This window comes from Sebastes umbrosus, chromosome 1, assembly GCF_015220745.1.
Source record: "Sebastes umbrosus isolate fSebUmb1 chromosome 1, fSebUmb1.pri, whole genome shotgun sequence".
Taxonomy (NCBI): domain Eukaryota; kingdom Metazoa; phylum Chordata; class Actinopteri; order Perciformes; family Sebastidae; genus Sebastes; species Sebastes umbrosus.
In genome coordinates, this window is record NC_051269.1 from 21082796 (window position 1) to 21098934 (window position 16139).

At 39.3% G+C, this 16139-nt stretch overlaps 2 protein-coding genes across 6 annotated transcripts in view; one reads left to right on the plus strand and one right to left on the minus strand.

Moving 5' to 3' along the window:
- Positions 1 to 575: 575 nt before the first annotated feature.
- Positions 576 to 15624, minus strand: nol8 (nucleolar protein 8). Of its 4 annotated transcripts, none has more exons than XM_037778395.1 (19): positions 15517 to 15624; positions 15105 to 15210; positions 13403 to 13550; positions 12986 to 13048; positions 12598 to 12676; positions 11672 to 11828; positions 11051 to 11349; positions 9806 to 10077; positions 7867 to 9206; positions 6523 to 6720; positions 6232 to 6357; positions 5967 to 6060; positions 5370 to 5514; positions 5175 to 5258; positions 4176 to 4480; positions 3961 to 4102; positions 3342 to 3403; positions 1783 to 1865; positions 576 to 1400 (listed from the first exon to the last, which is right to left on the minus strand). In XM_037778395.1, exons 3-19 carry the CDS (start codon positions 13521 to 13523, stop codon positions 1341 to 1343), a joined length of 3630 nt encoding a protein of 1209 aa, XP_037634323.1. In that variant the 5' UTR covers positions 13524 to 13550; positions 15105 to 15210; positions 15517 to 15624; the 3' UTR covers positions 576 to 1340. The 4 variants fall into 4 exon arrangements, with proteins under 4 accessions (XP_037634323.1, XP_037634329.1, XP_037634335.1 ...); XM_037778401.1 differs by having other exon boundaries at positions 15105 to 15189; positions 15517 to 15585; XM_037778407.1 differs by lacking the exon at positions 15517 to 15624 and having other exon boundaries at positions 3961 to 4099; positions 15105 to 15236.
- The window catches only part of LOC119493289 (centromere protein P), a 104765-nt gene continuing 103762 nt past the window's right edge, over positions 15137 to 16139 (plus strand). Inside the window, exon 1 of one of the 2 annotated variants that reach the window (XM_037778467.1) lies at positions 15137 to 15264. The gene's annotated coding sequence lies outside the window, so the exon portion shown is untranslated. Of the gene's footprint in view, positions 15265 to 15598; positions 15738 to 16139 lie in introns of those variants that run through there. The other variant, XM_037778459.1, reaches the window with a different exon arrangement.

The following is a 16139-nucleotide window of genomic DNA, read 5'->3' on the forward strand; positions in this document are numbered from 1 at the left end:
CTGATATATCATTGTTTTTTTGACTGCATGTCATTAGATTTGAAATAATAAAATACAGTGAAATTCAGTGTTTTCTGGGATCTGGGAGTCACTTGCTTTTAATAAAAAATACCATTTTTTAAATATTGCAAATATCGCAACATGTGCAATATATAAAAAATGCCTTTGCAATATTTTTATAGCTGCTCCCATATATTTATATTTTTATAGCTGCTCCCATATATATATATATTTTCACACATATATATATATATATATATATATATAGTTACCATATTGCTACTTAACTTACTGTTTTCTTAATGGAGCTTCCCAGCAAAAAGTATTTCACACGATTGTACTTGTATAACCGGTGTGACAATAAACATCTTGAATCTTGAATCAATTCATATACATACATTACAACTGTTAATTGAAGTGAAATCAACAGCAACACAAACTTCTGCCTCCAAAATGATTCTAAAGTTCATGAAGGCAGGATTTGCTGTATTTAGACTGTATTAGATTTAGCTAGCTGGACCTGATAAACTGGACCCAAACTTTGTGTTGTCCCACAAAGTGAAAAATTCTCCACATTCAAACTTCACAAAATATCATTTCACTTTATTTCACAGCACAAAGTGACAGCGAGGCTTCTCATCCAATCAACTGTGATGAGGCAAAATCTGAAGTCCACAATGAGACGAGGAGTCAGATCATAACAGTGTGATGTTGATCAAATCATAAACTTTAGTCTCATTAGTTTGACTCCAGATGCTGATATCAGCCTGCAGATTGACAGCTGTAGAGGTATGGAAGACCAAAACTGACCAATACAAAAAAATAAAAAATAATAACAGATCAAGAAATTGCAGCCTGAGGCAACGGTAAAAGAAAATAATGAGGAATAAAGTTTTTTCATATTTCATGTTTATTTTTGTTTTTATTTTATTATTATTTCCTTATCAATTTGACTATTTTGTTTGTATTTTTATAGATTTTTTTTTAATAAACGGTTTGGTCCTCTGAAGCTGTGATTGGCTGTTGCCATTTGTCCAGAAGTTCATTTGCAGAATTGTTTCCATGGCAACTGACAAGAAAACCAAACCAGATGGACCAACAGGAAGTCCTGAACACAAAATATCTCCGTATTTACTAAAATAAAAAATAAATCTGATACTCTGATGATCTTTCACTCAACGTCTGTGTCTTCGGTGGACATTTGGTGTCCGTCCTGCTAACTGTTGAAATCAGTCTGGGCCACAAAACGGCACCAAGAGGAGAAAAAATAATCTGTCAGCTCCTGATTCTCAAGTCCATACCAGTGAACTAACACACAGAGACTTCACCTCCCATAATCCTCAGCTCTTCTGGGAGGACTTCAGCTTCCTCCGGGCATCCTTGTGTTTCTTGCGGTACTCCTGTGGAAACAGACAGGACAGTAGAAATATCTTTATTATATCGCCCCCATTTCAGATTGTAGGTAGTAGTAGTGGTTGGGGATGAATGTGACATTGCCCTATTTGCAGGTCATTGAGAAGGAAACATCAGTAATTTCATCCTCAAGACCAAAAAAAAATTATTATTTTTTTCTCCAGAATTAGAGGAAGAACTGCTGTAACAATGAACAGTAGTTATAGTAGATAGTGTAATAAAATGACTGTATATATAATTCTCAAGAATTAGATTTAGTTTTGAGTTAATCAAAATGAAGTGAAATTTTATTCATAATGAAGATTTTCATCAGGTACAAACAGTGAGGCTGTTTCTGATAATGTTCCAGTGAAAAGTTGAGCCGTGTACCTGTCTGAGCTCGCTCCGCCTTTCCTCCCACTGTTCCCTCTGCTCCTCCAGGTGAGTGGGACGACAGAACAACTTGGGACCCTCTGAAGGACGAAAGACACACAAAAAAAGCCACATCAACCTTAAAGAAACATTTCAACGAATCCTCTTGTTCTCTGCAACCCGTGTCCGTGTGTTTATTTGTGTAGGATGTATATATTGTATGGATTGTTGTATTTAATGTTGATTACTGCTGACTGCTGTTTGCAAGCCAGACTGCCCAAAATTGCTCCTTATTAAAAGGAATAGCTCAACCCAAAACAATATAAAATTGTATATAGTAGGGCTGGGCAATAAAACGATGTATATCGTCAAAACGATATAAAAGTGTTTATGCTATTTATTTTTCTATATCGTTTCTATTGTGATATAGGCTAGGCCTTTTGCTCTATAATGTTGTCACTTGTTGAAAAAAATATAAAAATTTTGCACTCAAGTTCTTAAAAATGAGAAAATAATCTACTTTTCATTTGTCAAGTATTTAATTCACACAGGAGTTTACAAATATAGACTTTACTATGTCGTTATTTCATATTGACTATTTATTTATTGAATAACCAGAAAACATGCTATATTGCGATATCGTTATAGAGATATGAAATGACCTATATCGTGATAGAAGATTTTGGCCATATCGCCCAGCCCTAATATATAGTACTCACCTCCTCCTTAGACTCTCTATGGTCCCAGAAAAAGTTTTCTATCAAATGGCGTTTACGAGAGCAGACTGCCCGAAAAATGAAAGCATATCAGTGTTAACAGACTTCAATGGAAGTGTGGAGCATTATCCAAGTGTCTTCTATCCATTCGTAGGCTCATAGAAATTCAAACAGAACTATTTTTGCTAAACTATTGCTAACATTTTTTTTGTTGGCCTCAGTCGTAGTCTGTTCGCACTGATATGCTTCCATTTTTCTGGCGCTCCACTCTCCTAAACACCATTCGATAGAAAACTTTTGTCTGGGACCATTTAGAGCCTAGGGAGGGGAGTACTATATACGATTTATATTGTAAGCCTTCTAACCTGGTTTCACATTTTAACTAAAAAAAAAACAAAACATCATGTTAACATTTTGACTTTTCCCTTAAAAGGACCAGTGTGTAGCATTTAGGGGGATCTACTGGCAGAAATGGAATATAATATTAATAAGTATGTTTTCTTTAGTGTATAATCACCTGATAATAAGAATGGTTGTGTTTTCGTTTCCTTAGAATGAGACGTTTATATCTACATAGGGAGCGGGTCCTCTACACGGAGTCCGCAATGTTTCTACAGTAGCCCAGAACAGACAAACCAAATACTGGCTCTAGAGAGGGCAATTAGCATTTTCACATTTTGGCATCGGCCCCCATAGTTCCCCTACACGCTAGGTACATGGGAGAGGTTTTCTTTTGGTTGCAATCTGCAACCTCACCACTAGATGTCACCAGATCCTACACACTGCTCCTTTAACGTTTGTGACTAAATCCCACGGTAACGTAGAGTGCTGAGGTCACTAATGGGGCAATCTTCCTCCTACCTGACAGTCTGCTGTCTTCAGGGAAGAAGAAGAAACGATCGGTCTTTGAAGGAGTCTCCTCTCTGTGAACAGTAACACAAACACATTCAGAGGACATTTGGTTTCAATTGAAATGGATTTTAGAATAACTGTCCTGCTCTGTAGTAATGAAATCACAGGTCTACAGGTAAATGTCAGGGCTTCAGTATACTTCAAACATGCTGCATCCGACATGTTTAGTAACGTTCTGAAATAGACAATCGGGCTCACTTTACGCAGTGATTTTCCAGGTGCATGGAGGTGGGAAGTCAGCGGGGATTCTTCCATTCTTCACAAAACTACGTTTGTCCCTTTTCAAAGCTTGATGATTCATTACATCTCATCGCTTCACGTTCAACTTATTTATTTATCATATGCACAACAAATTATAATAGCCATTCACATGATTTTCTGAAATTTTATAGACAAAACAATTGATCGATTAATTGAGAGCAGACTAATCGATGATGGTCGATCGGTCGTTAGTTGCAGCTCTAGTAGAAAACGTTGACTTTAGATGTCAGACAACATGTCGTACGATCTACCTCGTTTGAAGCAAACTGAGACTTTAAAAACAGGAATTAATCTTCATTTATCTCACTCTGTGGTTTTAGCGGCAACGCTGCTTTGCTCCTCCTCTTCCTTCTGCTCTTCCTCATCCTCATCCGAGCTGCTGTCATGGAAACGTAGGTCTTGTTGCCATGACACCTTTGGCGCCTGGATGCTCTCTACCTTGTACTCTGCTGGCAGAGAGATTTAAACATTAAGAAATCTTCCCTCAGACAGTCTGAGATAAATAACTGACATATGACCAACCTGTCTCTCCACTTCCTGTTTCCTCGTCGTCTCCAAAGAAAGAGAATTTAAATCCAGACTCTTCCTCTTTCTCTGCGCTGGGATCAGCTGAGAGGAGAGATGACTGCAGGGTCGACTGCTCATCCTTCCCTACTACTTCTTCTTCCTCTTGGTCCCAGTTTGTCTTCTCGTCTTCTACGGCGACGTCATCCTCTTTCTTCTGACCAAACACGGCCTTCAGGTCACCGGACACGTCATAGTAGATCTCCTTAGAAACCTCTGGAAGCTTCTGAGCCTCCTCCCTCTTCTTCCTCCTGGCCGACTTGCTGCAGAGACAACAGATCACATGAAAGTTTTACTGGAGAGCTGATAACGTGGACATGATGTACATTTTGATTGGATGAGATCTTTACTGTTTTCTTTATGTGAAGACTTGAAATGATGCAAGATTACAGATGCGGATGCAACTATACATCAGTATATTATGTATAACTGTTCTCTTGATTATTACATTTTGATGAGTGTTCTTCGCTGCTCATGCGTCACATCATTGCTGCATTTGTCACTATTGATCAGTGTCTAATGTACCAGTTTTGTCATCAGGCCTGTAAATACGTGGTGTACCACAAGGCTCAGTCCTCGGTCCCATCCTGTTCTCTCGCATGCAAATTATTATAAAAATGATGTTGTTGGCAATTAATTCTGCACTAGGGCTGTCAAAATTAACGTGTTAATGCAAATTTGTTTTAACGTCACTAATTTCTTTAATGCATTAACGCAACATGCGGTTTTTAGTTTGTATTGGGCTCAATTTTAAAGCAAGAGTGAAGATACTGACATCATATGAAACTAGAAAAAACCTAAGGAATCCATTGGAAACAAAACGAACAAAAACTTAATATTGCCTTAACTTTTAATGTGGATCGGTCAAGTCTGGCCACTATCATATCTGGTTAATAAGGTCAGTATCGGTGCTGATGCAGATTCAACAGAGTGTTGAGATAGTTTCCGTGTCCTTACCTCTCCTTCTTGGTTTCATCTGTTTTGGTCTCAAACGCAGCATGTTCCTCTCTGCTGGGGTCGTAATGCAGCGCTGACACATCTCTGCAAACACACAAATTTGATTTATTTGTATTTATTTCCTATTGAATATCAAATGTTCCAGTGCAGAAGTTGTCCAGACTCTGTGAGTGTGTGTGAGTTGGTGTGGCTGACCTGAAGGTCTTGGCTTTTCCGGCCGTCTTGCTGCTGCTGCTGCAGGTTTGTTGGCTGCCGCCGAGGACGCTCTGCAGGATGGACAGGCTCTTCTTCCTCTCCTCGTCCAGAGCCTCCTCTTCCACAGTCACGCTGCTCTTTTTCTCTGAATCACAAAAAGGAAGAGAAGAGAAGATAAAACTAATCGATGTGAAAGATGGACGAATGGACCAATAAGCTAATGACTGTTTGAATGTAAAGTCTGATTAAACGACTTGCATACATCTGTGGAGTCACACACTGTATCCTCCACCACCTCAGGAGCTGATGTAGCCGTTTGACCTGTTGCACTTTTCCGCATCATCTCAACATTTCACTAACATTATGTCTCTGTTAGTAACGTTACCGATACTATACGTTACTATTTATATATAAATATATAAAGAAAAAAGCAAGAAAGTTATGGACTAAATTCATCTACAATTTGCATAATAAACATACCAGACCTCCGTGTCATTGTCATGGAAACGCATCCTTTCTTCAACACTGTCTTTACCTGCTTTTCTACAGACTACAACCAGAGCACACTCCCACCAACAGCCTCACCCACAGCCTCACCTGACTCCTCCTCTTTGTCCTCGTCCTCCTCCAGGAAGCGAGAGTCCATCCGGAAGCGCTCGTCTCTCCCAAAGCGAGACTGTAGCTCCATCAGCTGGAAAACACACAAACAAACTATTATAGATTTGCATTTAAAAGACATTTATAAATATATATATATATATATATATATATATATATATATATATATATATATATATAGTTAAATATATAGAAAACAGCTATGTAAGCATACTGAGCAGCACTGTGTGAGCTCCTTTCTCACCTTGTGTCCTGCTCGACCTTCAAACTCAGGCCTGATGTCAAACCTGCTGCCATCCTCCTCTTCATCAGCATCCTCCTCATCCTCACTGCCGCCGAAGAGCTTAGGGCCCGAATGCTTCAGACGCACCTGACCCAAACACACACATACACATGATTTAAAGTTAGCTGTCACTTCAATTCATGATATATTTTGGGTCAATAACAATAAATAAATAAATTAATAAATAAGGCATATTTACATATATTCACAGGTAGATTCGAAACTAAATACCATCAACAGCTCTTCACTCACCTTTTCTTTTGTTGAGTCGTTCGGATTGGCTGCTGCCTCGTCCTCCGATTGGCTGTCCTGGAACAGCGTCTTCTTTGACGCCGTGACCTCTGAGGTCGCCTGCTGCTTATCTGCATCATCGCCACCATCCTCATCATCATCATCTTCATCATCAGAGCCGAAGACGATGTGTTTCCCTGCTCCTGCTGTTGGAGCATCCTAATGGAGATTAACATTGTGTGTTAAACAAGGCTCAAAATGAATGCTTATGTTGCTCCGTATCTGCTGGATATGTCAATACACAACTGATCGCTAATAAGCATATCAACCATACCATATCAACATAAAAGGTAAAAATATGGCAATGTTTGTTTCCTAAGTGGGTTAAAAAATCCATTATTGCAGGTTTAAGACATGTAAGCAGTGTACCACCAAAGAGTTAAAAGAAGTCTAAGCCACAGAGATCTGAATCAGGATTATAATGTATAGTATCAATGCAAACTTAATAAATGTTTCCTAAACTGTATTATCTGTTTTCAAGGTCAAGACTCCTGAGCTTAATGAATTAGTTTATATAATATCTTTTTAAATTTGTCCATGTATAATATAATTAAACAATGTAAAGTGTAATAGGTTTACGTTGGCACAGTCCAGACCCACAGCCTCAACCCAAAACTAAAACTAAACATAATTCTAACCTGAACATCTTAAAGATGCAGTCAGTACCTTTGAGCAAATATGATAAATGGTTATTTTTATAAGACTGTCACTATATCCTGAAAGTAGTGCATGAGACAGATAATCTGTGAAAATATGCCTCTGCCTCCTCCTAGTGCTCCTAATGGCATTTGCAAGATTTCAGCGTGCCAGAAGAAAAACAACCAATCAGAGCCGAGCAGTCTCTGATGCAGCTGTCAATCATTCGCAAACTTCAATCAAACGGTCAACTAGGCAGAACTGATCAAACATTGAGGAGAGAAATAGGCATTACAGTAACAGAATATTGATTCATATTTGATCAGCGCTGCCTAGTTTGACCATTTAACTAGTGAAATCCAAATGCTCAGCTCTGATTGGTTGATTTCCTTCGGGTGCGCTGAAAGCTTGCAAATGCCATTAGGAGCACTAGGAGGAGGCAGAGGAACAGGATTTTGTTTTCACAGACTATCTGTCTCGTGCACTACTGTCAGGATAAAGTGACAGTTTTATAAAAATAACTTTTGATCATATTTGCTGAAAGTTACAGACTGCAGCTTTAAGGCCAGATCTGAACCCTCAAACAGCCCTTTAAAGAGGAGAGAGGACTGAACTAAATGTCCTCTCTCTGACGTTCCAAACACTCAGAGGTTTAATGTGTAAACCCACCAGGTTGGCCAGAGCTCCCTGGATGAGCTTCTTGTGTTCTTCAGTCTCTTTCTGTCTCTTCTGGACGGCAGCCAGCCTCCTCATGTTGGCCTTCCTCTGCCGCGCCTCTTCCTCCTTAGCTCCTAACGGCACCCGGGGAGGAGGCTGCTTTTCCTCTTCCTCCTCTTCCTCCTCCTCCTCCTGATCCTCGCTGGAGGAGGACTCACTGTGAGGAGCAGAGGGAGGTGCTGCTTTCACAGCATCTTCAGCCGAAATGATCTCTTGCTTGTCCTCGTCTTCCTCAGCGGAAGAGCTCGAGGACAAAGGTGAAGCTGCTATTGCAGCTTTAGCTGTAAGAACAGTCTGATTGGCCTTCATCCTCTCCTCCTTCTCCTCTTCCTCCTCATCATCACTGCTCGAGGAGGAACCTGCCTTAGCTTTCTCAGCCATGTTCTTCACCACCTCCACCTCCTTTTCCTCCTCTTCCCCCTCTTCTTCTTCCTCCTCCTCACTGCTCTCTGAAGACTCCTCTGTTTCTGTGTGCTTCTGTCTGCTGATTTTGCTCACCGTTGCTCTGTGGTTCAGCTTCAGAGCTTCAGAGTCCAGCTTCTGTTTTTTAACCTGACCTCCTCTTCCTCCCTCCTTCTCCTCATCTGTTTCTGATCCCTTGCTCAGCGCCCTCATCCCCTGGAAGGCGGGCAGCGACGTTGACACGACGGCTTTTCTTTTCTTTTTCTTCTTTTTCTGCTCGTCCTCGCTGCTGTCATCCGCCATGAGGGCAGCAAGGATCTCTTCCGGCGTGGTGCCCTTCTTGGGAGCAGGTCGTTCAGCGGGACCGGGCGTTAGGTTAGTTTCTTGGATGCTGTCAGCTGTAGCTTCTTCAGCTAGCTTCTGTAGGTCAGCCAGGGAGATCTCCAGACGGGTGACGTTAGAAAACATGGCTTCATAATCAGAATCTGAACTGGAATCAGCTGATTCTAACTCCTCCTCATCTTCATCATCATCATCATCATCATCCTCCTCATCACTATCTGATTCTGAGGAAGGAGGTTTTACAACAGGGAGAGCTTTCATCTTCTTACTTTGGTTCTGAGAACTTTGTTTCCCAGAATGTCCTCTCTGCTGTTTCCTTGAGGCGACGTGTTCTTCATCATCTGATGAACCGTCCTCTTCCTCTCCAGCTTTACTTTTCTTCTTCGTCTTTCTCTTCCTCTCCGTGTCGTTTCCTGAAACGTGTTCTGCAGTGGGCAGAGTCAGTCTCTCCTGCGGTGGAGGAGGAGGAGGAGGAGGTTTCCTGGAGGCGAAGAGTTCATCTGTGTCTGCAGAGTCATAGTCATTCTCTTCATCATCATCTGGACCTCCTGGAATCCCAAAGAAAAGATTGTTCTTAAACAGTTCGTCACATTTTTACAACATGCTAAAAAGAGTGTTTTCCTGGTCATCTGATACATCCTGAGCTTCAGACACTAAACTCACAAACCTTCCTTGAACTACGAGTTATTATCTTAAGTAACTACTATTACATTTCCTTTAATTCCCCTTATTCCATTATCTTATTTTAATCAATATATTTTCATTCTTTTACACTGAATTTCTATTGGTTATCATTACAGCTAGATCCATAAATTGACTTACATGATATATCAGCCAATATTTCAATAGTTTATCACAGATATACTGGTCTGGTGTCGTTGTAGATGTCAGCAGTGTCTCCATTACATAGTGGGAGCACGGATACCTTTATATTCACACTTTATAATGTCCTGCTCTGTATATATTTGGTCACTATTCATTAATAACCAGATATAAGAGATCTTTATCAAAAACATTTTTTTTTAAAATTTGCCATATACAGTATTTATTTTAATCAGATTTTTAAGAAGCTCCTCTACAGGAGAACCGTGATGAGAATAAATTCTAATTCTCATAAAAAAAGGAATTAGTGTTTAAAACATGTTACCTTTCTGCTGCTGACGAGCACGCCCGGACTTCATCAAGTAGTCGAGTCCGACTACTTCCAGCTTATACTCCTCCTCCTCTTCCTGCAGCAGTGCAGCATGGGAGGTGTTCTGGGCCGTCACCATTCTGCGGATTTCCTCGTCTGAGTCAACGTCACTGCCGGTCTGTCGTGGCCCCCTCCTCTGAGCCGGTCTTTGGCTGGTTGGTTGTTCATTTCCGTTGGTGAACTGACGAGTGTCGGTGCGATCGACGGAGGCAACAGTCGGCTTAAATCTAAGAGGACAACAACGAGGAGGAGACAGACTGATATAACACATTGTGTAGATCCCAGAATTAATTAAGTTTGATTTTTGAAACTTAAAAAAATCATCATTGTTTCTTCAAATTATAAATACAAACACAGTAATCGTGAATTAAGTAAACTAATTGCTGTAAAAGTCACCATTCTAGACTGGAGTCCACACCTCTGGGAATCAGGGTGTGACATTGGACACACACCCTATGAGGCTGATCAATCAAAAACCAAAGAAAAGGTTTTGATTCAAAAAAATCCATCAGTTTCTATATTAAATGTAACATTTTCGATAATGAGAATCATAGAAACCACTTCAAACTTCAATTAATGTAATCAGTGTGAGCATTTGGGAATTCAACAAACCATCAGAAACTGACAATCCTAGAAACAAGTTGGACCTTTCGGCAATCTACAACGAGCTATACAGTATATATATTTTGGGAATCGAGTAAGAACTATTAAGAATTCCAAAAACCGTTAGGGAAGATTTGGGAATCCCAGAAACTAGTAGAAATCTTTGAGAATCCTGGGAAGGACTTGGAAATTTGTAATACCCGAAACCAGCCAGGATTACGGAGAAGCCAGCAGAAATTAGAGAAACCTTTAGGAATATTTGGGAATTCAATAAACAAGTCGATCCCCTTGAGAATCCTGGAAAAAATATGGAATGCTAGAAAGTAGCTGGACTTCTGAGAAGCCAAGAAACCAGTAGATGGATTTGGGAACTTCGGAAACCAGCAGGATGCTTAAAAAAAATCCAGGAAACCAGTTAAAACCTTTGGGAATGCTGGAGTACTAATTTCTGTGAATCCCAGGAAACCAGCAGGAATTCTGGATATCACTTGGAAAAATATGGGAATTACAGAAACCAGTAGAAACGTTTTGTGAATCCCAGGAATGAGTGAATCCTTTAGGTCAGACTGTTAGGATTAGAAAACATGACATCGTTACCTGCTTCGACCCTCTGCATTCTGGGAGTTGACCACGTCTGTCCTAGTCTTCTTGCGTCTCGGTGGCTCGTACGGAGGAAACTCTCCCCGCCTCTTCTTGCTGATGTCATCATCCCCTCCCTGAACCTCCCAGGTGAGCTGGGTGACCGGTGTGTGCTGGTCTTCGGCGTTGCGGTCCAGCTTGCGGATGTTGTGGCTGTATTTGGACGGGTCGTACTTCAGGGTTCGAGCTCTGCTGCCTTTCTGACCCTGGAGCTGCAGGACGGGGAGGACTCGTCCAAATTTACTGACCACCCAGTCCTGAAACCAGAGCACCCATAAAGACAGTCAACACCTCCATCCTCACGTAGGATGCTGTGCATCCCATAAAGACGATTACTGTTAATTCTCCAATAGTGGCCAGGGCCTGTAGAAACGGTGTCTTCATTACATTACATCTATTTTTACAATGTAAAAAATGGTTGTTTGTGTTATGTGTTCATGTTAAAAAAAAAAGTCTATATTATATTAAAAAAAAATTTAACTTCCAGATACTGATATGAAGTGTACTGGTATTAAGTATTTCTTTGGCTCTACTGGATCTAATGTCAACACAGAAACAGGAAGCAGTAGCTGACTCGACCTCGTGTCCTGGTATTTCAGTCCCCGGCACCGCAGCCTTCATGGTGAAGTTGTCCACGCCAGCTTTGCTCAGGGAGTCCAGCATCTTCTGTCTCTTGTCCTCAGCTGCAGGTTTCTGGAGGAGCTGCTCCGCTGCATCTTGCCGCTCCTCAGCCAGTCTTAAGACACAAAGACCACAAACGCACCACCCACTGGTATCAGGAAGAATCTAGCATCATAGATTAGCAGTGTGTGGTTCAGGGAGGTAGAATATGTTGACTTAATATACTCTCTGCTGCTGTAAGAGCCACTTTTCCCTCAAGAATCACTAGAATCTGTTTGAATGTTTAGAGTCCGGGACGCCTTCATCCTACAGAACTACAGATCCATTCTGGAGACAAAAACCTTTTCCTTTTGCCAATTAAGTTTTATAACAGTTTCGGTTTATTTGCCATTGATCATGGCAAATTAATTCATCATACAGAATCACACATCTGCTGTTTAAGGTTTGCTGTTGATCAGAAACTTAAATTCTTAAATTTTCAAATCAAACAGTGGGTGGGTTCCTCCTTAATGTGTTTGATTTTTCTGACATACCAGCTCCTCCGTTTCTTACACCAGTGTGCAAAATCACAGAGAAATTAATCAGCAATCATTTGAGTCGTTTGCCAAGCAAAAATATCAACTGTTCTCTGGTCTCATCTTCTCCATTGTGAGGATTTACTGCTTTTTTACTGCGTTATATCATTGTAAACTGAATATCTTTGGGTTTTGGACGAGTGGTCGGATAAAATAAGACATTTGAAGACATCACCATGCACTCTACAGACAAAACGATTTATCAGTTAATCACAAATTAGTCGATATTGAGAGTAATTGTTATTTGCAGCTCTACTTAAAATCAAATTGTGCCCCATAGTAATTTTTTGTGTAAATATTAGACTGTACCTGTGCAGGAAACTCTCCTTGGCTGTTTCAATCTGCAGAGTTCCTCCTTTCCATTTGGATTTGTTCAGCACCGTCAAACCTGCAGAGGAAACACAATGATCTCAGACTGATGATACAACACAAGCTGTGATGGCAGTTATGATAAAAGACACTAACCAAAACAAATCATCTTTCCATCCATCCATCCATCACTTTTCCAGAACTAGAATTAATGCGCAAGGATTTTCCTGATTATGTTTTGTTTCAAGATACTGAAACATGATCTATCATGCTCTAAGTGTGTTATCTCCCCACACCGACAGTATGTTCTCCTGTTTTAAGTAAAAAGAGACTTGAAGGCTGAATGACAATAAATGACATGTTCAGATGGACGGCTCACTTCACTTACATTTCTTCAGGTCGGCGTCTGAAATGTTGATGTTAATGTAGCTGAAGGTTTTGTAAGGAACACCTGCAACAGGAGTCAGAACACACGCCACACTCAGAAATATGATTTAGACCTGATGGAACCACAACAAACAATACAAGAAAAGAAGCCTCAAAACATTTATAGGATGACAATGGTGATTTTGATTATCCCATTAACTACAAAACGTAGAAGTATCAGCTATGAGAAATTCTTTGCAACAAAGGGATTTTATTGAACAGACTCACATAATAATGACTATGTTGACCTCGGTAGACTATGTATCTTAAGCATGTTTAAGATACCAGAATGTGTAAAGCATGAAAATAAACAGAATTCAATAGAGTTTATACATTAAACACTATAATTGAGTGTCAGAGTGTGTATTAGACTCTTCACCTTCGTCGTCCTTCCTAGTGCGGACCTCCACGTCCTCTACATCTCCAAACTTTCCAAATCGATCCTTCAGATCCTTCTGGGTGACCGAGTGGCTCAACCCGCCGATGTACAGCCGCTTCATCGCTCCGTATCTACGACAACACTGTCACTGCAGGGATAACAAACACCAGGAGTCAGCCATCTAACCGCCTATCCAGTCATTTGCTCATCAATAGACCATACATGGGTGCTGCTGACTTTGATGAACTACCAGGTTTCAGTGTGAGTTGCACCTGAGCAGCAGTTTGATTAATCAATGAGTAGTTGATCAACCAGAAATTTACTCAATGACAGTTTTAATAACGGATTAATTGGCATTTCTAACTTTGGCATTTCACTTTTCTTTAGGTTCTTCATTCTGGGGATTTGCAGCTTCTTTGTTTCATAACAGTGAAAACTGAATAGTTTACATTTCTTGGTCATCATTTTGCAAATCCCATCCTCTTCATTGTAAACACTGTACAGCTCTTTACATTTTAAATGATTGTTTTTATTATTATTTTTATGATTCTTGACTTTTGCAGTACTTGTTTTTCATTTTTCTTTTCTCTTACTATGTCTATTGTCACAGTTATGCACCAAAAACCCAAGGCTAATTCCTTTTATGTGAAAATCTACTTGACAATAAACCTGTTTCTGATTCTGATTTTAGGATTTTGGACAAAAAAGTCCAACAAAAGGGAGTCATTCATATATACTGTATATATATATACACACGGTATATATATATATACAGTATATATATGTATTTTTACATCACAGTGCTCTGAGATTCATAATCATCACTAAGACTTGCACAGGAGTGTAGGTTGTCTCTCTGTCAGCTAGAAGGCATCTGCAACCTTTAGATTACAAAACCCTTGTAAGTGATTATTAAACTACAAACTACATCCTCCTAAATGACCAGAAAGTTGAATGAACACCTCTCTAAAACAGTTTCAACAAAAACTGAACATTATAACCTTAATGGAGGTAGGATTTATTGCAGAGCTGTTGTTAGACTGCATTAGTTGTAACTATGTAACTTGTAAGTGACAATAATTAAATGAGAAAATTCAATGTGATAAGATTCACATGATCACAGGTGCTGAGACAACAAAATACAGTTTAGCCTCTATCCAGAAGTGTGAAAAGCAGTAATGTACAGAGTAATGTAGTCTACATATGTCTAGTGGTAATATAAATAATAAATATAATAAGAGAGTAAGTGGTAGATATGAATATGATGGATATATATATACAGGATGAGCAGTATGAACATGTGCAGCAGTTATAGTATGCAGTGCAGGTATAAGTATACAATAAAAAGTATATATAGTGCAAGTATATAAGTACAAGTAATGCTAATAGTAAGACAATAATAGTATACAGAATAAACAGCTGGAGGTATGATACAGTGCATAAAATATACACCCCACATGTACAGAATAGACAGTAGTATACTATGAATACTCTATAGGTCAGTATATACAGTATAACTTAGAGAAAGTCCTAGTGTAACATCTTCACTGAACCTATGGAGGAACTAACACACACAGTCTAAATAAATTCACCTTACTACCTCGAAATAAAGTCATTATAGCTGAGCTGACAGAGTTATCACGATAGAAGTAACGGTTTAACTTATATCGACAGAAAGAAACCAACCAATGTGTTTACCTACCTCACATGTATCCAGCTGGTGTTCCCGTTAACTCTGTCCGGGGCTGCAATGCAGTCCTGCTGCCTATCCCTTCCGTGCTTGTTTCCTGCACAAGCGAAACGTTCCGCTGTGTGAGATTCAACACAACAGCTATAAAAAACACAGAAAGGGATGCCGGCTGGTACGTATATATTTATGAAAATGTTTTACTATCACGGTTAATCAATGAATAAATAATTATTTTGTTTCTTTATCAGTTCAAAACCTTTGTAATCATTCTGCATTACCAACAGCTGTTGGTACAACAGACCTTACATATTTCACTCTGGAGGGGTCTCTCACAATTTCCAGTTTTAACAGTTTTTTTTAAAGTGCTTATTAGCAATAATAAAGCAGTAATATGTACTTTTAAAACATATATAAATAAACATACGCGGTATTTGTATCAAAAGAAAGGCACACTGTTAGATCCTTCATCACAGAAATAGTTTCTCACCCCCCCCCCTCCGACACGTGAAAAGTGGTAGAGTCCAGCTAGGCGGGATGATCCAAACTGTCCAGACAGAGTGAAGAGAGGAAGAGAGCGTTACCACAGCAACGTTACTGTAAAGTTACTTTAATTTAATATTAGACATTATAACGGAGACGAACACGGTAAGTTAGCTTTAGACAGGACGGCTGTGTACCTTCTGTGCACTGAAGTCATGTTATTTTAGCTGGCTAGACTTTACTAACGTTACTGCAGTGAATATAAAGCTAACTAGTTAACATAGCTAGTTAATGTAAAGTTATGACAGCCTGTTTATTGTATAATACACTCCTTGAAGGGAGGAGAAATACATTAATATTCAACGTTAAACACAGTGAAAAAACTGCCTCTCTATTTTTAAGTTTATATGTACTATTTTGTATATATTTCTTTATTTATTATTTTTATGTATACTATTTTTTATATACTATTTTTTAAGGTTATATATACTATTTTTATATATACTATTTTTTATGTATACTATTTTTTTATATATTAATTTTATGTATACTATTTTTATATACTGT